Source organism: Somniosus microcephalus, chromosome 27, assembly GCF_052327205.1.
Source record: "Somniosus microcephalus isolate GS21.2 chromosome 27, FLI_Smic_1.0, whole genome shotgun sequence".
In the NCBI taxonomy this organism is placed as follows: domain Eukaryota; kingdom Metazoa; phylum Chordata; class Chondrichthyes; order Squaliformes; family Somniosidae; genus Somniosus; species Somniosus microcephalus.
Window position 1 is genome coordinate 22189603 of NC_141013.1, and position 24312 is coordinate 22213914.

Genomic DNA, 24312 nt, shown 5'->3' on the forward strand with positions numbered 1-24312 from the left:
TTATTACCAATGCATCCACAATCCCTACCGCCACTTCCCTCAAGACCCTAGGATGTAAGCCATCAGGTCCAGGTGATTTATCCGCCTTGAGTCCCATTATTTTACCGAGTACCACTTCCTTAGTGATTTTGATCGTGTTTAGCTCCCCCCCCCCTTTAGCCCCCTGTTTGTCCAGTGTTGGGATATTCTTAGTGTCTTCTACTGTAAAGACTGATGTAAAATATTCATTCAGTGTTTTTGCCATCTCCATATTTCCCACCATTAATTTCCCGGTCTCATCCTCTAAGGGACCAACATTTACTTTAGCCACCCTTTTTCGTTTTATATAACTATAAAAACTCTTACTATCTGTTTTTATATTTTTTGCTAATTTACTTTCATAATCTATCTTCCCTTTCTTAATCAATCTTTTTGTTATTTTTTGCTGTCTTTTAAAGTTTTCCCAATCCTCTATCCTCCCACTAGATTTGGCTACCTTATATGCCCTTGTTTTTAGTCGAATACTATCCTTAATTTCTTTACTTAGCCACGGATGGCTGTCTTTTACACCCTTTTCTTCTCGGTGGAATATATATTTTTTGGAAGTTGTAAAATAACTCCTTAAATGTACACCACTGATCATGTATCGTCTTACCCTTTTAATCTATTTTCCCAATCCACTCTACTCAATTCCGCTCTCATACCTTCATAGTCTCCTTTATTCAAGCTTAGCACGCTTGTTTGAGATCCAACCTTCTCACCCTCTAATTGAATATGGAATTCAACCATGTTATGGTCACTCATTCCAAGGGGATCCTTTACTAGGACATTTTTAATTAATCCTGTCTCGTTACACAGGACCAGATCTAAGGTTGCTTGCCCCCTGGTCGGTTCAGTTACATACTGCTCAAGGAACCCATCCCTAATACACTCAATGAACTCATCCTCAAGGCAGCCCTGCCCAATTTGATTTGTCCAATTAATATGATAGTTAAAATCCCGCATAATTATAGATGTTCCCTTATTACAAGCCTCAACTATTTCCTGATTGATACTCCGTCCAACAGAGTTACCACTGTTCGGAGGCCTATGGACTACGCCCACTAGTGTTTTTTTCCCCTTATTATTCCTTACCTCCACCCAAACTGTTTCATTATCCTGGGCTGTGTGGTATTAGTGTGTGAACGTTAAATGGATTATCCTATTAGTTGGCTATATTCTCCACAAGGTTTCTCTGTCAAACAAAGCAATTCTACAAGGAACCGTAACCGCTTCTCCACTCCTTCACACTTGGATGATAACTTTCCTTCCCGAATCCTGATTTCAGTCAAGGTTCCCACTAAAATTGATGGGGAAATGTGAAATCGGGTGGGGGAGTTACGAGTTAATTGTCACAGTGCTGGAAGAAAGGAGGAAATGTGATGGTTAAAATGAGAAGGAAAATATATTTGTGAGTGCTAGCCAACATATAAGGGTGTGAATTTTGGTGAGTTGAACCTTATCTTATACAAGGCTTATGGATCGTTTTTGGGTTTGGGTGACATTTTGGGGAGGGTCTAACCTCGGCATCCTATTTGACCCCAGTTCATTTTCTGAACCCATATCCTATCCACCTCAAAGACCGCCTACTTCCACCCAGTAACATTGCTCGTGTCTGCTCCCTGCACCAGCCCTTCTGCTGCTGAAACCCTCATCCATGTGTTTGTTCACCTCCAGACTTGACTATTCCAATGCTCTCCTGGCCAGCTTACCATCCTCTCTGAACTTGAGCTCATCCAGAACTCTAGTGCCTGTATCCTAAGCCTCACCAAGTCATGTTCGCCCATCACGCCTGTGCTCGCTGACATACATTGGCATTTGGTCCACCAACAGTTCAATTTTTTTTTTAAATTCTCATCCTCGTATTCAAATCCCTTCGTGGCCCCCCTATCTTTGTATCCTCCTCCAGCCCTACAACCCTCCAAGAACTCTGTTCCTCCATCGCTGACCTCTGGCACTTCCTGCACTCCCTTTGCCCCACCTAGGCCCTAAGATCTGGAATTTTCCCCCCTAAACCCCTCTGCCTCTTCTTTGGCAGCCTTTAAGAACTTCCTTAAAACTTACCTCTTACCAAGCTTTGAGCCTCCCCTCCTAATATCTCCTACTTTAGCTCAATATTAATTTCTGCCTGATTACGCTTCTGTGATGCGCTTGGGACGTTTCCCTACGTTAAAGGTGCTATATAAATGCAAGTTGTTGTTCAATGCAAACATATACAAACAGAGTTGAATCATTAATTGATTTTGTGTATTCCTTGACCAAATAGACTTCAGATGTGGATTAAAAGTGAAAATAGAGGCTAAATCAAGCCTCATTTTAGAATGCTAAATATTTGTAAAAGTGATGAAATTGTGAAGACATAGCATTTTCACCTTTGTACACAGGAAGGCAAGAATCTGTTTCCAGCACCTCAACCCATGAATGTTCCAGTTACTGCACCTGTCAAACTAAAATCAGTGTCAGAACTTGAAGCAGAAAAGCAGGCAGTGGCTTCTCCCTTCAGAAAGACAATGACCTCCGCTGGTATCTATACAACAGGTAAGGCAAAAGAAAAAAACACTCATGCCTTGTTTTTTAATTGGACCGATAAAGGTAGCGCTCCGTGTACCCAGCATCACTGGGCAAAAATCAGTATTGAAACACCCCCTTTTAAGAGGGCACCAATAAAATATAATCTAGCCCCACAGGGTCCAATCAAACAAAAAGAAACTTGGGACAGAATTTTGCGGGGGGGTCAGTGGGCACAATCGGTGGCGGGTCAGGTGGGGAAAAAATGTTTTGACAGTGGGTCGGGAACCCGCCGCCATGCGCCTTTCCCAAATTTCGGGTCTGCTAGCGCTGAACAGACCCGACAGGCAGCGGTGGGGGAGGCAGTTGAAATCATTAGTGGCTTGTTTACAGCCACTTAACAATGCTTTTTTCCCCCCAGCTTTTTGATTTTTGACAGGTCGCCCACCAGCTTCCCGCTGTGCCTAGACCTCGACAGTGAAGCTGAGGCGGGAGGTGACTTGCCATTCTTTCAGCTGATGAGTTGACAGCTTCAAATGTCCAGTCAAAGCTCCCAGCTGAATCAGACATCTTCTCCTAGCCACTAGCTTCTCTAAACTGCATTTCCACTACAGATTCAGGATGCTGAAAGTCTTTACACACGTCTCCATCCAGTCTGACCTCGTTACCTCTCCCACCATTGACAGATCGCTTCTGTCATCTCTACTTCACCTGCCATCTATTTCATCAGCATCGGTGCTGTTGAAACTCTCTCACCTTGGTCCTCAGAATCCCACCACGATCAGCCCCAACACCAGCATCACCAACAACAACACTACTAACCTTCTCCGCAATCGCCTGATGCTGCACAGGACACAGGGCATCAGCACCCAACAGCATTGCTGCCCGGGAGGCCAGGGATGGCCTCATCATGGCCAGATTTACTTCACTTGATGCTGTACACCCTGGCTGCTACATGATGCGCCAGGTTGGCACCACCCCACACTAACATCATAAAGCATCCCTACAATGCCCAAGCTATGTCTTTCACATGCATCACCATTGCGGGGGTACCGTTATGTCTCACCATTCACTGCAACTCACTAAGCCACTTCCAAAGGTGCACACAAATCTGTCCAAGAACACAAAAGTGTTCAAAATAAAGGTTTCAATGTTTGACACCATATTAACAGAAACTTTACGTCAACATTGCATAAAACACCCAAGTGCCTACCCTTTTGTGTTGTTAGTTGGTATGATTGGACTAGGATGAGAGTGAGTGTGAGGGGTGGCTAGTGAGATGGGGAAGTGATAATGTAGATAGAGAGGGATGGGTGGAGGTGCAAGGTAAGTTGGTGTGAGTAAGGATCTGCAGGAGTTGGGTAGGGAAGGCAGAGTGATGGGGATGTGATGAGTGGCACAGCAGGATAAGGTTGAGTGTGGCTTTGTACTAACTTTTCGTGATCTACTGAGATCATTGAAAGGTTTGCACCACTGCAGCCTGGTCCTCCTGACGACATCCCTGCTTGTGCCCTCCTGTGCAATGTGCTACCAGGCTGCCTTGATCTCCTGGGGAGGTCTCTTCCGCCCACTGGAAGGGAAGAGGACCTCCCTGTGTGCTGTGACTCCCTCTAAGCATATGGAGGGAGTCATGGGAGAGCCTGGGTGCAGCCGTGCACCTCTGTGCAGTGCTTGGCAGTGTTTACAGCACCTCAATACTGTAGAACACTGACAGCACAACTGTCAAAATCAATTTGCGCATGGTCCCTCTAAGGTAACTGGCTAATGACGCGTCATCAAATGATGTCATCAGACCCGCTTCCTTCAATTGGACGGCAAACGCGGTGGACGGGCTTAACGAGCCCAATCAGGGAAAATCATTTTGGACAGCGGGCTGGAGCCAGCAGCGAGGCCGGGACCTGCCACGGACCCGCCGAGGTTGGTAAAATCCAGCCTTTATTGTGAGCTAGATTAGTATTTTGTTGTTTTGATTGAGTATACAATGGATGTCCTGCGGTGCCCATTCCCTCTCCAAGACCAGCCAGCAGCGTACAAGACCGCGGAAGAGAGGCAAGCAGCCAGAACAACCCTCCCCGCGGGTTTTCTGCTGTGCCTGACGTTCTTATGCGGTCTTCCATCCAAGTGCAAACCAGGCCTGTCTCTGCTTAGCTTCCGCGATCAGGCATTTTCAGAGCAGTATGGCCTTGGGCAAAATGTTCTGCGAACAGCAACTAATGTGTTTATTATCCTTTACCGTACTGTGGAAACCAGATTCCCATTTGATTCACAGTTTCCTTAATTGGATCAAAGTAATCCAATTTATAAGATTATTGATAATGAGATTGTGTTAATCCTGTCACAGCAATTTTGTTTGTAGACGATTGACTTATTGTTACTGCTGTTGTCCTGTTAGAAAATAAGAAATACATGCTTCATGCCAAACAATAATTAAGTACCTGTAACTAATGTTGATTCTCAGGTTTGACTGGAGTTCTGGGGTTAGGATTAAGCGCCCCAAATGCTGCTTTCACTCAGATGGTTACAACCTTCGGCCTCGCGGGCCTTGTGGGATATCACACCGTGTGGGGCGTCACTCCAGCCCTTCATTCACCACTAATGTCAGTCACAAATGCTATCTCCGGTATGTATTTTGTAAAGTAACATTTAGTATTATAATATATTGTAAGAATACTGGCATAAACACTAAGAAGTGCAGGAACATATTCTCCAGTCTGGATGTATTTATATCAGTTTTGCATGTCCTGTTTTTAGAAAATGCTGTTTATGAAATATGTAAATATGAGTGTTTAAATATGTAAATTCATAGACTTTTTTTGATACGGGTACTTTAAAAAAAAAAAAATGTTATATCTCTGGTTCTAGTTTCACCAGGCTCTGCAGCATAAGAGTTGAGTGTCTTGTTCCTAGGTCTCCTTCAGTGACTCAACCAGGTACCAGGGTGTTCAGTATAAGGCTATAGTAACTTGCCCTCTGATTTTAACATCAGTGGCGTGTAGGGAAGGACTTCTGTCCTGCCATTGTACAGGCACTTTCACATTGAATGAACACAATCAATGGCAGATGCATGGTGGTCCCAGTGTTGATGGTCTCTGTGTAATGGCCTGACGTATGGAGACCCGATAGGATTGAAAACTGCTATTTTTATCGGTCTAGCGAGTTGCCACTGAGTTGCTGTGGGAATTGTGGGTCTCTGGCTTCCAACAAGGCCTGATCAGGAGTGGCAGCATCTGCTGAAGTGAACACGGAGGGAATCGGCGTCTGGGCACTGCTCCACAGGGCCCCTTTAAGTAGGAATAGAAATGGTGCTCTGTCTCCAGATACGTGTTGAAATGTGGAACCAACTTAAGTAATGGTAAATTTTTCAATGTCAAAATCAAACATTGCAAAATTTTGACACTGATAGTTTACAATGATAATAATTAAAAGATCATGTGACCTTGGCACCCATATTCAGTGAAGTAATTTCAATAAACAGAAAGAAAGATAAAAACTGATTTTTTTAAAAAGCCTGTTTTTCTTCATGGTTTGTAATTTGCTCTTGTGTTCCTATGTACTTTTCAGGCCTTACAGCTGTTGGTGGTCTCATCCTGATGGGAGGAGGTTTCTTACCATCATCCACTGCTCAAACATTGGCCCTGCTGGCTGCATTTATATCATCAATTAATATCGTGGGTAGGTTGTACAGCAGTGATAGGATGCCACTGTTACTCATACAAGTGAATGGGAGCTGCTGATCTATTTATTGATCTATCTACCTGGCTGTATTAATCAAAGAGATTGAGTTTCCTCTCCCTCACTGTGTTATGTTTTAATGTGGTCAGATCAAGCGAATGTTGAAGCTCGTAAAAGTGTTAGCGAGTTGGCGGGGAAAGAATTGACAACCGAGTTGCTCCACAAATAGTTTTAAGTGCTGAATGAGCAATGATTGCGGTTTGCTCTTTCAAAAGCACTTTTTTTTTGGAACCTGTAAACTGTTCAAGCCACCCGCCCCCCCCCCCCCGCCCCCCCCACTCTTGTTCGGATCTTTCTCTCTTCAGAGAATTGATGTCCTATGTTTCTAAGCGGGCCTGAGCGAAGAGAATGTTGCAGTTCCAGCTCAATCCTTGATGTTCATTTTTGAAATGGTTCTAGAGTTCCTTCATAGAATCATAGAAATTTACGGCACAGAAGGAGGCCATTCGGCCCATCTGGTCCGTGCCGGCCGACAAAGAGCTATCCATCCTAATCCCACTTTCCAGCACTTGGTCCGTAGCCTTGTAGGTTACGGCACTTCAAGTACATATCCAGGTACTTTTTAAATGTGATGAGGGTCTCTGCCTCTACCACCCTTTCAGGCAGTGAGTTCTAAACCCCCACCACTCTCTGGGTGAAAAAATGTCTCCTCAACTCCCTTCTAAACCTCCGACCAATTACTTTAGAATCATAGATCATAGAATAGTACAGCACAGAAGGAGGCCATTCGGCCCATCGAGTCGGTGCCGGCTCTTTCGAAGAGCAATCCAGTTAGTCCCACTCCCTCGCTCTTTCCCCATATCCCTGCAATTTTTTCTCCTTCAAGTATTTATCCAATTCTCTGGGATTGTGAATTTGCTTTCCTTACACAACTCTGAGCTTCTCCGATGTGAAGTTCAGTGCGTATTGTAATATGTGCAGACAGTGTGGATTAGAGGTCTATTGAGGGATGGAATTGTAATTATCTACCGTGATAGCATTTTTGTTAAATCGGACAGTAGAGAAGCAGCGGTGCCTTATTATAAATCCGATCCCAGAGACTGAAGATGTGCATACTCATCGAACAAATGCAACAAACTTTTCTAAAGGGTTGAATATCAACACTTTTTAGAATACAAAATATTTTCATGCTGGGAGCTTGTGATCTTGATAAGTTTTTTTAAAAAAGCAATTCAACAAGCTATGATAACTCTAATGGTACTGTATGAAAACTGGATTTCAGGCATTTTTTTGTGAAACCATAACTAGGGTGCCAAATCTTTTGAACCTGAAATACTCAATGAAAACAATTAAATGGGCTTGTATGAAATTGCGGTAAGGCAAACCAAAACCTTTCATCTACAACAGAAGTGATTAAAACACAGTTATCACTACTGCTCTGGAAATAGTTGGTTATAATTTAGTGATATTTATTATTAATATATTCTAAATCATTTGTCCATAATAATGTTACACAACTTCAGCATAATGTTAAGTTGCCCATCGTGTCCGCGCCAGCCATCAAGCCCTGTCTATTCTAATCCCATTTTCCAGCACTTGGTCCGTAGCCTTGTATGCTATGGCGTTTCAAGTGCTCATCTAAATGCTTCTTGAATGTTGTGAGGGTTCCTGTCTCTACCACCCTTTCAGGCAGTGAGTTCAAGATTCCAACCACCCTCTGGGTGAAAAAGTTTTCCTCAAATCCCCTCTAAACCCCTACCCCTTACCTTGAAACTATGCCCCCTGGTTATTGACCCCTCTACTAAGGGGAAAAGTTCCTTTCTATCTACCCTATCTATGCCCCTCATAATTTTGTACACCTCAATCAGGTCCCCCCTCAGCCTTCTCTGCTCTAAGGAAAACAACCCCAGCCTGTCCAGGATCTCTTCATAGCTGAAGTGCTCCAGCCCAGGTAACAACCTGGTGAATCTCCTCTGCACCCTCTCCAATGCAATCACATCCTTCCTATCGTGTGGCGACCAGAACTGCACACAGTATTCCAGCTGTGGCCTAACTAGCGTTTTGTACAGCTCCATCATAACCTCCCTGCTCTTGTATTCTATGCCTCGGCTAATGAAGGCAAGTATCCCATATGCCTTTTTAAACCATCTTATCTACCTGTCCTTCCTATCCACTCTATCTAGGCCCCTCATAATTTTATACACCTCAATTAGGTCTCCCTTCAGCCTCCTCTGTTCCAAAGAAAACAACACCAGCCTATTGAATCTTTCCTCATAGCTAAAATTCCGCAGCCCAGGCAACATCCTCGTAAATCCCCTCTGCACCCCCTCCAGTGCAATCACATCCTTCCTGTAATGTGGTGACCAGAGCTGCACACAGTATTCCAGCTGCGGCCTAACTAGTGTTTTATACAGTTCAAGCATAACCTCCCTGCTCTTATATTCTATGCCTCAGCTAATAAAGGCAAGTATTCTGTATGCCTTCTTAACCACCTTATCTACCTGTCCTGCTATCTTCAGGGATCTGTGGACATGCACTCCAAGGTCCCTCTGATCTTCTGCACTTCTCAGTGTCCTACCATTTATAATGTATTCCCTTGCCTTGTTAGCCCTCCCCAAATGCATTACCTCACACTTCTCCAGATTGAATTCCATTTGCCACTGTTTTGCCCACCTGATCAGTCCATTGATAGCTTCCTGCAGTCTGCAGCTTTCTTCTTCATTATCAACCACATGGCCAATTTTTGTATCATCTGCAAACTTCTTAATCGTACTTCCTACATTCAAGTCTAAATCATTGATATATACCACAAAAAGCAAAGGACCCAGTACTGAGCCCTGCGGAACCCCACTGGAAACAGCCTTCCAGTCACAAAAACACCCTTCGGCTATTACCATTTGTTTCCTGCCTCTGAGCCAATTTTGGATCCAACTTGCCACTTTGCCTTGGATCCCATGGGCTTTTACTTTCGTGACCAGTCTGCCATGTGGGACCTTATCAAAAGCCTTGCTAAAATCCATATACAATATCAAACGCACTACCCTCATCAACCCTCCTTGTTACCTCCTCAAAAAATTCACTCGATAGTCAGACACGACCTTCCCGTAGCAAATCCTTGATTAATCCGTGTCTTTTTCGAAATGAAGATTTATCCCGTCCCTCAGAATTTTTTCCAAAAATTTTCCCCAATAATTTCCCCACCACCGAGGTTAGCTGACTGCCCTGTAATTACTCGGTCTATCTCTTTCTCCCTTTTTAAACAACGGTACCACGTTAGCAGCCCTCCTTGTTTATTTTTTTTACTTTTCAGTCGAGGGAGCCCTGGCTTTGCCCATGACCCACCACTGGGTTGTCTGAACCTAAGCTCCCACTCTCCCCAATATGCCATAGCGTCTTTTCCACTGAGCAGCTTGTCAAGTCCCTCCTTAAAGGAATAATGTCTCCATACTTGCCATCAGGTTGATCAGATATGCAGCACCATCCACTGTACAAATAATGACCAAATAATTTAATTCTGTCAGGTTTATAAGATGCTTGTTTTAACACTTTTGGGTAGAAATAATCGCTTTAACTTACAAACTGACGGTGATGTTTTTCATTCCTGTTAATCATACTTTCTTGCTAGATCAATTTAATTTGGGTGATTGCGGTGAAATAAAGTATCTTTGGAAATGTACTTTTATTTCAGGTGGTTTCCTTATTACCCAGAGGATGCTGGATATGTTTAAGCGTCCCACAGATCCACCTGAACACAACTATCTGTACTTGCTACCAGGAGCGGTGTTTGTTGGTGGCTATAGTGCTTCTTTGGCCAGTGGATACAACATAGAGCAGGTTGAGGCGGCTTCTTTTCTGTTTATTTATAATTCCAGCTCGCTTTCCTTATGAAAAGATGCTTGCGTTGCTGAGTTCAATTATTTTGTGTTTGCTGCCTTTGGGAGTACAGGCTGCAACTTCCTTATAATTTCACACTACTTGTTTTATCTTGTGCACTAATTGAACTTAAAATTATATGTATAAAATCCGGCATTATATTCTAGAAATTCAAACATCGCAGGGTTTCATTTCCTCTGCGCTCTGCTTAATGCATTCTTATAAAATTATTTTGTGGGCTGTTTTAAAACTGTCATTAACACAATTTGTTTTAACCAGTTTAATGGCTGCATTAGAGAGCATGTAATGGAATTTTACAAGAACACATTAAGCAGTGCACTACCTGAGGAATTTTAACCCCCTCCAACACCCTGACCCACCGTTTGGTGTAACTTGATTAAATGGTTCATATTGGCTAACATTGTTGGGAATAATGGCTTGGTACATGCAACTGTTTTGTTTCCATTAACTGTTCTGATGCTATAAGTGAAGGGAGAATAAGATCATAAGAAATAGGGGCAGGAATAGGCCACTTGGCCCCTCGAGCCTGCTCCGCCATTCACTAAGATCATGGCTGATCTTGGGCTCAAAGCCACTTCCCTGCCCGCTCCCCATAACCCTTCACTCCCTTATCTTGCAAAAATCTGTCTACCTCCACCTTAAATGTATTTAATGACCCAGCCTCCACGGCTCTCTGGGGCAGAGAATTCCACAGATTTACGACCCTCTGAGAAAAGAAATTCCTCCTCATCTCAGTTCTAAAAGGGTGACCCTTTATTCTGAAACTATGCCCCAGAGTTCTAGATTTCCCCACGAGGAGAAACCTCCTCTTTGCATCTACCTTGCCGAGCCCCCTCAGTATCATATGTTTCAATAAGATCACCTCTCATTCTTCTAAATTCCAATGAGTATAGGCTCAACCTTTCTTCATAAGTCAGCCCCCTCATCTCTGGAAGTTGTGATGAAGGGGCAAGTTGACACAATTTAGTATAGTTCAAGGGATTTTACACTAGTTTCCAATTGCTAACCATGTAATAATACAGTTTAAGGTGGCCCAAATATTCAAGTTTTCAATTTAATGGTTAGCTGTCATAACTTTTACCTGAGAACTTGTAAATGCTAAGCTTACTTTTAAATTTTCTCAAAACCCATCTCTCTGACCAAGCTTTCAGTTATCTCTCCTAATCCCGTTCTCAGGCTTGGCATTAGTTTTCCTGACACCTCTTTGAAGCACCTGGGCTTTTTTTTAATACACATGAGGTGCTATATATTCACGATTTATTGTTTGTATTAGGCACTGCCCAGGGCCTTTTTTTTTAAGGAAAAGAGTACCAGATCTGAACTCTGACTCTGGTGAAATTGATCTCTTGTATCAACCCTAACATTTCTGGCGTGCCGAAGCAAAGCCCAGGCATCCTGAGGTGGGCAGTTTTGTTTTTTTAAATGATTCTGGCTTGCACTGTGAAGGGCTAATAAAGATGAGTAAAAGTAACTCTTTATGTGGCCAACCCTGAGAAGCATGTCAAGCCAGCTCATAGGTCTTCCTCTTTCCATGGCAATAAGGGAAAACCGAACCAAAATCTTTCCGGATGGCGATAAATAACGTTGGTGCTTAAGCTGCATGGAAGCACTATATCAAGGCCCGGGGACAGGTGAATCACCTTCTGAAGCACTTGGAAGTCTTTTATAGGGGCATACATTATTTGTGATTCTCCTGTTAGAATTGCTTGACTTGCCCACAGTTTTGGGAGAAAAAATGAATAACTGCATTTAATTAATGGTTATTTTTAAAAATGCTATATGTAAAGGTGAGTGCCTATTTAAGACATTTCTAAGTTTAATTGGGGAAACCGGATCAGTTTTGATGTACTTAATGGCCCAGAAATTCGGGTCGGGGGCTTCCCGCGGGTGCAAGCCCCCGACCTGCACTTACCTTGCGCGCCGGCCGTTGAGCTGTGGGCCCCTGTGGAATTCCGATCTGGGGCCTGCGCCAACTGCCGGCGCGCAGTGCTTGCGTATCCCAGGGGCGCAGTTAGTTCGATGCATCCCCTAGGATCATGTGGGCCATGGGGAGCCAATCGGAGCAGGGAATGCTCCATTCATAAGTTTGACAGGAAGAACTGTCAAAACTTATAAATACTACAGCCCCAAAACATCACTAAATCTTCAAATAAATTTTTAAAAAATCACATTTTTAAAATAAACTATAAATTACATGAAATAACTATTTTAAACAATAATTTAAATTTTTGAAAAGAGTCATTTTATTTTCTAACGGGGCTAAAAATAAACTTAGCTTGCTTTAAAGTATTTTAAAATAATAAACCTGTGGAAAAAATGTTTTAATTTTAATTAATTCACCACTTACCTTGTATAAAGCAGGCCTTATGCCTGCTTTTTAAATGTGTAACTCCTGCAGACTTACCCTCCCGGGAAAACCCGCAAAAAAAACGAAGTTCGATGCGCACGCGCAGCCTCTCCTGTGCACGCGTTCCACCTCTTAACCCCTTCTTTCAGGGGAATGGAAGTGCCGGTTTCCCACGCATGCGCAGTGCATGCAGGAAACCAGCACTTCCATTGGGCCTACGGGTGAGTACACAGCGCGTACTCGCCCGTGGAGACCCGAATTTCTGGGCCAATAATTAGAGAACATGTTGTACCCTTATTAAAATTTAGTGCTTAAAATATGTAGTTTAATATTTGTATGGGCATTAAATTGCAGCTGAGCCAATGTTAAGAATTATTGTTACAAAGTAATCAATCTGTTGCTCTTGCAGATGATGTACCTTGGTTCAGGCCTGTGCTGTGTCGGAGCACTGGCTGGACTCTCTGCGCAGAAAACGTCCAGATTGGGAAATGCACTGGGTATGATTGGTGTAGCTGGTGGTCTGGCTGCCACCCTGGGTGCAGTTAAGCCCTCTCTGGAGCTCCTGAGTCAGATGTCTGCTGCCATGGCAATGGGTGGAACTATAGGTGAGTGAGCAAAGCTGCTTCATATGGCTGTCAATAAATGTATCTACTCCAGGTTAACTTATAATCTCTGCAGTATTGAAAATGGCTTGAGCCCCAGCGCTGCTTGTCCTGGATCTGCCTGTAACAATTCTCCAGTTTTGTTTGATCTGTTGGGTGAGCAGGTTCATAAAGTGTTCAGTTTTATAGCAGAGAAAGCACACAGTCATTCAAGGGGACAAAATATACAAAGGGGTAATTCCAGGGCATTCTACAAATGAAAATGTCTGCACGTCAAGTACATTCAGCAGTGCTTATGCACTGGCAAACGTTCAGCTTCAATATGTTGCCTGCTAAAGCAGCTGACTGATTTTTAAAGCCAAATGATTATTTGGTTAAGAGCAGGATTGTGTGTTATAGGGACATGTTCACATAGATATAGTTAAATGCTGTGTGAAACAGGATGGATCTTAAGCTGCTGGAACTATGTACGTGCCATCCTGGAGAAGCCATCTAGTTTAAGGTGAATCATGTGGGTTGCAAGATAGATATTCTGGAGCTTTGCTTCATTTCCTTTTGAGGGACACAGTGAAACCAGGCAAACCCTTCATCAGAAGATGAAATGGGTGGAGTAAAGTCTGGTAGACAATAAACATACATCCAGTGATGGATAATATGCAAACTGTAAAACCGCTTCAACAGTTTCTTATTGGTAGTCTCAAAGTAAGAGTGTGTTCAGTTGTCCAGGCAGTTCTGTTCTGCAGTCATGCCCGACTACCCCTCAGATGGTTCTGAATGCTGATTGTTGGGTTCCCCTACAAGGTAGAAAAATATTTTTTTTGAGGAATATATTGAAAAGATTCTGAGAGTCGAAAGCCATTTCAATGAAGAGTAGTCAAATTAATGAAGCTATTTCATACTGCACTATAAAGGACATTGTGGTAAACAATGTAAAGTTGGGTTGCTTGGAGGTGAGTTAGTGATCCTCTATTATGACATTAGTATTGACATCATTTGAAAAAGTGAAACAGTGTAGGAACAAAACAGTTTATATTTCAGTAGTACTCCTCACGTACAGAATGAACCTCCAATAGCCTTGCAGGGCAAAGCAAAGCCGTGCACACTGAGCAGGAGGGAAAAGGCAAAATAAAAAAGTTCTGCTTTTGAAAAATGGGAGGGAGGTGATAAAGCAGAGGGATTTAAGAGACAATGGGTCAGAGAGTAGGGACATGGTTGAAAGACTGGCCACCAATGGTGGATCAGAAGGAATGAGGATAAACTGATATTGGAGAAGAGAGTAGGTGCAGGAACAGATGAGTGTAGAAGATCACTAAAGTAGGGTGTGGTAAGGCTGTGGAGAGTTTTGAAAGCAAAAACTAGGAGCTCAAAGTCAATTTGGGGCATGATGAGCCAGTGGAACTTGCCAAAGGTGGGAGGTTGATGAAGTCCTGAACTTTGTGCGGGCATCTGATGTGTAGATAGTGACAGGCGCTAAAGAGCTGACGTTGATTTTTCCAGCATTAAGCTAGAAGAAATTTTGGCTTATCCAGGTCTAAATGACATGACGGGCAATGGGGGATAATTTGTTAACAGCCTTGGAATCAATGGAGGAGGTGGAGATAAAGCTGTATATTGTCAAAGTAAATATGGAAACTGACTCTTGCTTTTTGGATGATATAGTCGATGGGTAGCATATAAATGTAAAGAGCAAGTCATAAAAGAAAGTGCCCTGTGGTACACCAGAGATGACTGTATGGAGACTTGAGGTACTTGTTGAAGACACAAGGGATAAATTTGTATTCCATTAATTAAAATGGATGGAAGATCCTGTAAAATGACACCGCAAATGTCCATTTTATGATAGGTATGAGTGGAACCAGGATAGAGCAGTGCCACAGAATGTTAGTTAAGGCATTTGATTTTCAATCCATTTTTATTAGCAGTAGAGGGTGCTGTTGGTCAGAAAATCATAGCAAAAATCTTTAGTAATATTTGATGTGTACTTGGTATTCCACAGTAAATCATAGTGCAGTATTAATGGAAATTTATTTGCATTATCTACAAACTCCACCACCGATGGTTCTGTTGGAAAAAGATGAAAAAAGAAATGCAATGGTTTATTATAGCCTCTGCCGCCCTTTATTTTGTGTATTCTTTCATAGTACTGAAATTGTTTAGCTGTGCGTTAGTGAAGGTGGCACACGAGTTATATTTATTGCAGGCAGTCAGGAAATTTCAAACTACTTCACTGATCGGGCTTTACTTTCTGCTAAGGTGTGGCTTTGAAACTTTAGAGACAGCATTTGCTTGAAAGGATCATTTGTAGATCTTTTGCTTCAGATCTATCCTATTTTCCATCTTTCTTTAGCATCTTGTGGCTTTTGATATTTGTCAATTGAGCCTGATTTAGTTCTTAACATATGTAAGTAGGCATTGCTTCTGTACATGCTGTACATTGTCGGTAGAATATGGCTAAGTGTACATGACTTATTGTTCTGATAACTGCTTCAGTCAAGTGAGGTTTCTTTGCGCTGTATAAATTGAAGGTCAAGCTATAGTTTCAACGTTTTCATGCTACATTCACTTTGTATTTTGAGTGGTACAAATATTTGACATTACATCTTTTGAATAATGTAATGATGTGGATCATTTGATGTGATGCAGATAGCTGAGGATTAATTGAAACAGGTGATGGATTGGTCATGCATTTTGGTCATCATGAACTGTTACTAAGTTCCTTATTAAATTGACTAGAAATGAGTGGCTGTATACTTGAACATCTTTTGTACATTTAAGTTCAATATTTTTAACTCTTCGATATTCGGTGATTTTAATGCTACCGCCTGTGGCTTTTCTGCAACAAAAATTACATTCACAAAATCAGTGTAAATGAGGAAGACCTCTAGAAAGACCCGATAGTATCCATGTTGGTATCAGTCTGCCTTAGATATTCTTTTTGGGTGCAGTGGTATTGGTCACTCCTGCAAGTGAAACGGTCATCGCTTGTTTCCGCTGGTCAGTAAAACAGTAATGAGAGGGTGCAAATTTAAGTTAGTCACAAAAGGAATTAAAGAGGAGGTTGGAAAAAAAAATCATGGTCTAGTAGCAGAGGAGCATTGTCAAGAATTGGGGTAATGCGGTGCCGTGCTGACACCCGTGTCAACCTTCTTGGCCTCTCCCAATAACTATCGGAGTTGAACTTCTTTTAGAACATAAGAATTAGGAGCAGGAGTCGGCCATTCAGCCCTTCGGGCCTGCTTCGTCATTCAATAAGATCATGGCTGATCTTCAACCTCAACTCTAATTTCCCGCCCGATCCCCATATCCCTTGATTCCCTTAGAGTCCAAAAATGTATTGGTCTCGGTCTTGAATATACTCAATGACTGAGCACCCATAGCCCTCTGGGGTAGAAAATTCCAAAGATTCAACACCCTTTCAGTGAAGAAATTTCTCCTCATCTCAGTCCTAAATGGCCGACACCTTATTCTGAGACTGGATAAAAGTTTGACAGGGAATCTAATTAATATCCTTAAAATACAAGATGGCTCTGATAATGTGGATATAGGTGGTTTGTTTGAATTATACAGTTACTGCAGAGGAAAAGAAGCATCATTGCACAAAATCCAAAGAAATGATTCTCCTGAGAGCCGTTTCCACATATCTACAATTTTGTTAGGTTTTTGAGTTTTGCCCAAGATATTTTGATTGGGCTTGGCATCTTTGGCTGTTCCCATAGACTGCCCTCATATCCCCTACAAACTGGCATGTATTTTTACCTGCCCAGTATCTAGGTAAATATAGCAAATCTAAGATTGACCAAAAGACCCCTTGTCCGTGTACTTTGGCTTATTGGAATATATTGTGTGTTGCCGTGTGACCTACTTATCTTTAGTAGGTGAAAGAATTCAGGCTATAAACCACTCTATTATTTTTATTTAACATGCAAATGGACGGTACACGGTACAAACAGTATGGGGGAAAAGTTCAGTTGTTTGCGCCTCCCATTAGCGCCTTATAAGGCCGCTAATGGGGCACAAAGCAACTAGCGCCCGGGCGCAGCGATGTTTGCGCCGCTCGCGAAATTAACTAGACATTTTGCGGTGGCGCTAAACGCTACCACCACGATCTCCTACGTCGGCAGATTGTGACGTCAGTCGAGTGCGTAACGCCCCGTTAGCGCCCCGGACCGGATATTGAGTGGCGCCCCCTGCCTTACCGCCTGCCGCTAGCAACGACAGGTTGAGGGGAGCGTTTTGCATTCGGAAAGGGGCTAGAGGAGCGCTATTTAAAGGCGACCGCTTCCTGCCTTTTTTTGTCGGTGACATTTTTGCACCACGCATTCTGACAGAGAGAGAGACTTCTGGAGAGATTCAACGCTGTGTGAAGGAGTTTTGAGTACTGAGCAGAACTTTGCAGGTTTATTTTGATTTGCCCTTCCTTGCTTCGCCTCGCTCCTCAGCCTTTGCGCCTTAAGACAGGTGTGAAGCGCCTGATTTAGCGCTCCAATCACCTCCAGGGGTGATAAAAGCCAAGTTTGCTGTCGGAGGCGATAATTAGCGCCAGGCGCTAAACTTTGCGCACGGCCGATAATGGCGCCCCAAATGGGGCGATACTGAATTTTTCCCCCTATATTTATAATAAATATAAACTTCAATAACCATAATGTAAAACACCAAAGAGACTTCTCCTGCACTAATTCTCAACATAAAGCTGGCCCTTTGGAACATAGTTCCTTCTTACATATTTAAATGCTGTAATAAAGTCACTGACCCAACCCCTTATCTACAGGTCTTTGTGCAGTACCGCCCATGATAAAACTCCAATTGTATTTGTAGATATCCCAGAACAAAAGGAATTACGGACTGTGTTTCTCTTAGCTATATTAGATGGTCAGACAGTCAGATGGTTCAGAATGGCATTTGCCCACACAGATTCAACTGTCCTGCAAACGCAAACTGTAAACAACCCAACGGGATGTTTGTAAATGGATGAAATGGCTTGCCCCATTGATCAGTTCCAATCACTTGGAACAATCTGTGCTTGCAGGAAATGACTACTTATCCAGACAACTATCGGGGGCACTGCTGGACAGAGTAGTGCTAAGGCTGTGTGTGCCCTTAACGGAGGTAAATTTAACTTTTGCCGATTGTGTAAACCCGTTATATACACCTCCTGATTTTTGTTTCCATTGAAGTCGGGAGACGTGTATAGCGGGTGACTGATCCAATACCGTCCTGCTCACACTATCTCCAAAAGTTTAAATCACCCCCAAAGGTATTAGCATCTTAATTCCTATGAAGTGACTTAACAGTCTTATCAGATCATCCTGTATGTATTCTCTGCAGGTTCAGGAATTGGATAACCATAGCCAATTTTAAGCCCATGTGTTCATAGAATCATAGAAAGTTACAGCACGGAAGGAGGCCATTTTGGCCCACCGTGTCCGCGCCGGCCAACAAAGAGCTATCCAGCCTAATCACATGTCCCAGCTCTTGATCCGTAGCCCTGCAGGTTACAGCATCCCAAGTGCACATCCAAGTACTTTTTAAATGTGGTGAGGGTTTCTGCCTCTACCACCCTTTCAGGTAGTGAGTTCCAGAACCCTACAACCCTCTGGGTGAAGAAATTTCCTCTCAAATCCCCTCTAAGCCTTCCACCAATTACTTTAAATCTGTGCCCTCTGCTTTTTGACCCCTCTGCTAAGGGAAATAGGTCCTCTGTATCCACTTTATCTAGGCCTCTCATAATTTTATACACCTCAATAAGGTCTCCCCTCCGCCTCCTCTGTTCCAAGGAAAACAAACCCAGCCTATCCAGTCTTTCCTCATAGCTAAGATTCTCTACTCCTGGCAACATCCTTGTAAATCTCCTCTGTACCCTCTCTAGTGCAATCACATCTTTCCTGTAATGTGGTGACCAGAACTGCACGCAGTACTCTAGCTGAGGTCTAACTAGTGTTTTATATAGTTGAAGCATAACCCCCCCCCATCTCTTGTATTCTATGCCACAGCTAATAAAGGCAAGCATCCCGTATGCCTTCTTAACCAACTTATCTACCTGGCCTGCTACCTTAAGGGATCTGTGGGCATGCACTCCAAGGTCCCTTTGTTCCTCTACATTACTCAGTGTCCTACCATTTAATGTGTATTCCCTTTCCTTGTGTTGTGACCAGTTTAGACAAAATGCTTCATAAGAAGTTAATGCTATATTGAATAACACCTTGAAAGAAGCTAAAATAATATAGTTAACATGATTCAAGGTTATGAAGCTCAGGATTGATATAGAAGATGCAGTACTCTGTGGAATACTCACGTTCGCGTCCTTTTCAGATAGTGGGTCTGTATTCTGTACAGTGGAACCATGCAGTGTTGATAAACGAAGCTTCTGTCTTCGATTGATATCCTCGAGTTTTTACAGGAAACTTTTTTTTATCCGGCACGGACGGGACCGACGTGGTGCCGGTTCATCAAAAATTCCGGATAACCGAACGCTATAGTAAAAGATACGGAGAGCTGACAGCTCCGTATAAAGCAACAAACTCTGTTGCTTAGCAACAAGTGTAGAACAATGGCCACAAGTTGCAAGCGTCTCTGTAGCTTAGCAACAGCTGCAGCCACACCCTTGCACAGCAACAGATGGAGGAACGCAAGTCAATACAAAGTAAAACCTACTCCTGAATTTTGCCGGTTAACCGAGGTTTCCGGTTATTTAGATGCCGGTAAATCGAAAGTTTCCTGTACTCAATTTCCTTTTATCGTCTTGTAAGTTTTAATTGTGATTATTCACTTTTGCCTCGTGATTAAATAAATTAGGGAGAGTCCATGACGGTGCAAGAAGGAGGCGTCAGTGCACCAAGCGGTTCTTTTTAAGAAGCAAATTATTCCACAAGATGAATGGTGCAAAAATGCTCAGCTGCTGTGTCAGGTGGATGTTTATTTAACCTTTTGAAGTGGACGCTGACAATCCCAGGGAACTACTCCAGGAAAGGCAAAGAGTTTGGCTGGTGCCCGGTCCAGCATTCCTTCCTCAACCAACACCAACCAAAGACAGATTAACTAGCCATTAATCTCATTCTCCTTCATGACATCTTGACATAATAGTCGCTGCACTTCAAAGAAATTCATTATATATGCAATGTTTTGAGACATTTATGAGACATAATGAGGTGTTTTATGAATGCAATTTTTCTTTTAGGGTTAAAATGTCAGGATTATGCATTAGCTTTATATGAACTGAATCCAAAGCTCCATCTGGTCTGCTGACTAAAATAGAGCTTAGTGCTTTGGATTTCCACAATGTACTGGTTGTGAACCTTTGACTTGGGTTTCTTAATGAATTATAAAAGGCCAGGTCATAACAGATCAGATTTAGAATCGCCCTAGCTTTGAATAACATTGTGGTGAGTTTTGTAACCGATGCATAAGCACCCAAGGAGTATACTCTAGTATCTTGTATGGTTGGGATAAAATCCAGCACCAATTTCCCAACTCTTGCTCTAAGATATGAGCAGGCTGACATGAATCAGTCATTCATGAAAGAAAGACTTATGAAATAATACTGAGCGGCCTACGGGTGGCGCTGTCCAGGGAGAGTATAAATACTCGGGCACGAGCCCAGCTTGCGCAGGACATTCTTAACAGGAACTAGTGAAGGACACAACTAGACCTCCATGTTGTAAAACAGTTGATTAAAGCTTTGTTTAACGCTTAGACCAAGTGCCTAGTAGTTTTCTTACGTCACAGGCTATAAGGCACCTTTAATAATTTTGGACTCTAGGGGAATCAAGGGATATGGAGATCGGGCGGGAAAGTGGAGTTGAGGTCAATGATGAGCCACAATCTTCTTGAATGGCGGAGCAGGCTCGAGGGGCCGTATGGCCGACTCCTGCTCTTATTTCTTATGTTCTTATGTAGTGAAGGGAGCTTTACTCTGCACTTGATCGTGCTATACCTCACCTGGTGGGTGCTTGATGCTGAAACGATGTGCCTAAAATAGGAAGTGTTCCACTTCCCAGGAATAACATCCTTCACCTGATCAGCACATAATGGCCCAGAAATTCGGGTCTCCACGGGTGAGTACGCATGGGGTACTCACCCGTAAGCCCAATGGAAGTGCCGGTTTCCTGCATGCACTGCGCATGCGCGGGAAACCAGCACTTCCGTTCCCCTGAACGAAGGGGTTCAGAGTTCGAACGCGTGCGCAGGAGAGGCTGCGCGTGCGCATCAAACTTAAGTTTTTTTTGTAGGTTTTCCCGGGAGGGTAAGTCTCCAGAAATTACACATATAAAAAGCAGTCGCAAGGCCTGCTTTTTACAAGGTAAGTGGTGAATTAATTAAAATTAAATCGTTTTTTCACAGGTTAATTATTTTTAAATACTTTAAAGAAAGGTAAGTTTATTTTTAGCCCCGTTAGAAAATAAAATTATTTTTTCAAAAATTTAAATTATTGTTTAAAAGTTATTTCATGTAATTTATAGTTTATTTAAAAAATGTGATTTAAAAAAAAAAAATTATTTGAAGATTTAGTGATGTTTTGGGGCCTGTTGTATTTATAAATTTTGACAGCCCTTCCTGTCAAACTTATGAATGAAGCATTCCCTGCTCCGATTGGCTCTCCATGGCCCACGTGATCCCAGGGAATGCATCGAACTAACTGCGCCCCTGGGATACGCAAGCACTGCGCGCCGGCAGTTGGAGCAGGCCCAGGATCGGAATTCCACGTGGGCCCACAGCTCAACGGCCGGCGCGCAAGGTAAGTGCAGGTCGGGGGCTTGCACCCGCGGGAAGCCTCCGACCCGAATTTCTGGGCCAATATATTTTGAGGAGCGACCATACACCGTGCTATCCAAACACTAAGGTTACTTTTCTCAGTAATTTAGCAACAGAATAAGCTTGTCATTTTCATTATACATTAGTAATATAGATGTTAAAATATGACTCCGATTATTTTAGAATGCAGAATAGGTTATTTTAAATAGTACTGCTAATTTGGGAACGAGATTAGTTACATGAAAGTAAATCTGAGGAAAAAGGATAATTTTTTATTAACACAGTATCTGCCTTTAATGGGCATTCTGATAATAGAAACATTTGTTTAAAGGAAATGTTTGTTCAGGCACCGATTCATTAATTCCTTCCAAGACGCTACAATGTTTCCATCGTAGGAACAGTTAGATAAGCAGGCTGGGGGTTATTTTTGCAACCAGGATGTTCCATTTAGAAACTTCACCCCTTTTACTGCTTGTTGAAATAGCATAATTGTTTGAAGCTCTCCATCTTATTGATATTGACGAGCTGTAATGATTTTCAAAGGTACCCAGAGAGTCCTGTAAAAGTTCAGGATCCAGACAGTTTATGTAACTATAATAACGATGACAGAAACACGGCATATGTTTGCGTCCATTAGAAACCTAATACCTCAGCCTCTGGCTTTTTGGAAAATGCCATGCTGAAAATGTCACTTTGCATATTAATGTTATGAAATGTATTTTTTGGTGTTTTTGTTCGTTTTGTGCAGGGCAACAATTTATTTCCCCTCAGTTCCCAAACTTCCAGTCATACAGAACAAAATTCAGTGCAGCTGGCAGAAGCACTAGCACGATCCAGACGGTTACATTAAAATAGGTTAGCACAGGGTCACCAGTGTTAGAATTCGAAACCATTCACATATGAGTTCCATTACCGATTTACATTTCAGCAGATTCTGAAAACAGGATTGAAGACATACTTGAAGAGCTCAACATTCTATAACCTACTTGAGAATCTGTACCCAGGATGCCTGTGGTAGTAGACCCACCAAACTAAATTTACACCTGCTTTTTTTTTTCCTACCTTCTGTTCTGCTCTTTCCTTAATTATAATTTTTGCTTTACTAGTTCTAAATTTTTCTTCACCTCATTTTCATTTTTTTCCCTCCTTTCCCCCAACTTTTCATGTTTGGCACCCCCCCCCCCCCCCCCCCACAATATCCCAAATTGAAATGAGTGGTAGTCAAGGTACAGGAAACTCTCTTTTACCTGGCACCTAAATATCCGAAAATCTCTTAACCGGCAAAATTCAGGAGTAGGTTCAGGTAAGTTTTACTGTGTATTAGTGGCCGTGTAACCGGGGTTCCTGGATCTGTGGCCGTGTAACCGGGGCTCCTGCACCTGTGGCTGTGTATGGGGCTCTCGTACCTTGGTAAGTATACCTCTCTGTAATCCGGACTTTTTGATCAACCGGCACCATCCCGGTCCCGTCGGTGCCGGATAAAGAAGAGTTTCCTGTATTGATTTGTCTCGCACACAGGAAGACAATGAGGTCTTTAGTCAAGTAAGAAAAGCAGCAGGATATTGTAATGTAACTTTGACACATCACGAGGTCAGTTGGACAAATTAGGAAGCCATAGAGGAGGGATGAATGTGTGAACAATTTCAACGGTCTTGCAGTTTCTTCACAGTGTGTGCTGCAGTACGTTAGTGATGAGACCTGAGTTGACGGCTGCAATCCCCCCATATGTTTGGTTGCTGAACCTAGCCACACTGCTGCAGGGAGGCACTCCATGGAGGTCAAATGCTTCCCAACAGGGAAGGCAGAAAATCAGAGGAAAAAGTAATCCCTGCATGACTCTTGCATGCCATCTAGTATCCAGTTGAAGAACACTGTAGGTAAGGGCCAGGGATAAGCTGTGATGTGCAGTAAAATGGAGACAGAGCTGATAGAGTGTGTCCTGGACATCCTGTGGCACTGTTGAGCGAGGTGGTGGAAAGGGAGAGCGGGGGCTCATCACATCAGTGTAGATGTGGAAACACACCCCATATCAGCGCTGAGTGTTTCCAGCATTTTCTGTTGTTATTTCGGATTTCCAGCATCCGCAGTATTTTGCTATCGTAATGATGTATATATTTATTGATCTTCAAGGAAGCAAACTCTCCCTAGCCCAGTCTGGCCTACATGTGATTGTAATTGACTCGTAACATGATCGAGGTAACTAGGAATGGGTAGTAAATGCAGCCTTGCCACACCCCAAAAATATATAAGTAAAGTCATTTGCTTGTGGACAAATAATTGGATCTAGTTGCATCTCTGCTTGCCATCCTGCTTGAGGTGGGTGGAGGAGGAAAATTAACATCACAGCATCCTGTTCGCTCTGAGTTGGATGTTCCCGATGGCGGGGGAGTCCAGAACCAGGGGTCACAGTCTAAGGATAAGGGGTAAGCCATTTAGGACAGAGATGAGGAGGAATTTCTTCACCCAGAGAGTGGTGAACCTGTGGAATTCTCTACCACAGAAGGCAGTTGAGGCCAATTCATT

At 42.8% G+C, this 24312-nt stretch overlaps 1 protein-coding gene across 2 annotated transcripts in view; it reads left to right on the forward strand.

Moving 5' to 3' along the window:
• nnt2 (nicotinamide nucleotide transhydrogenase 2) overlaps positions 1 to 24312 on the forward strand; it is a 95109-nt gene that overhangs the window by 43231 nt on the left and 27566 nt on the right. For both annotated transcript variants that reach the window (XM_085968677.1, XM_085968678.1), the window contains exons 10-14: positions 2403 to 2556; positions 4985 to 5146; positions 6088 to 6198; positions 9887 to 10032; positions 12849 to 13044. In XM_085968677.1, coding sequence (XP_085824803.1) covers positions 2403 to 2556; positions 4985 to 5146; positions 6088 to 6198; positions 9887 to 10032; positions 12849 to 13044 — 769 coding nt within the window. The remainder of the gene's footprint in view (positions 1 to 2402; positions 2557 to 4984; positions 5147 to 6087; positions 6199 to 9886; positions 10033 to 12848; positions 13045 to 24312) is intronic.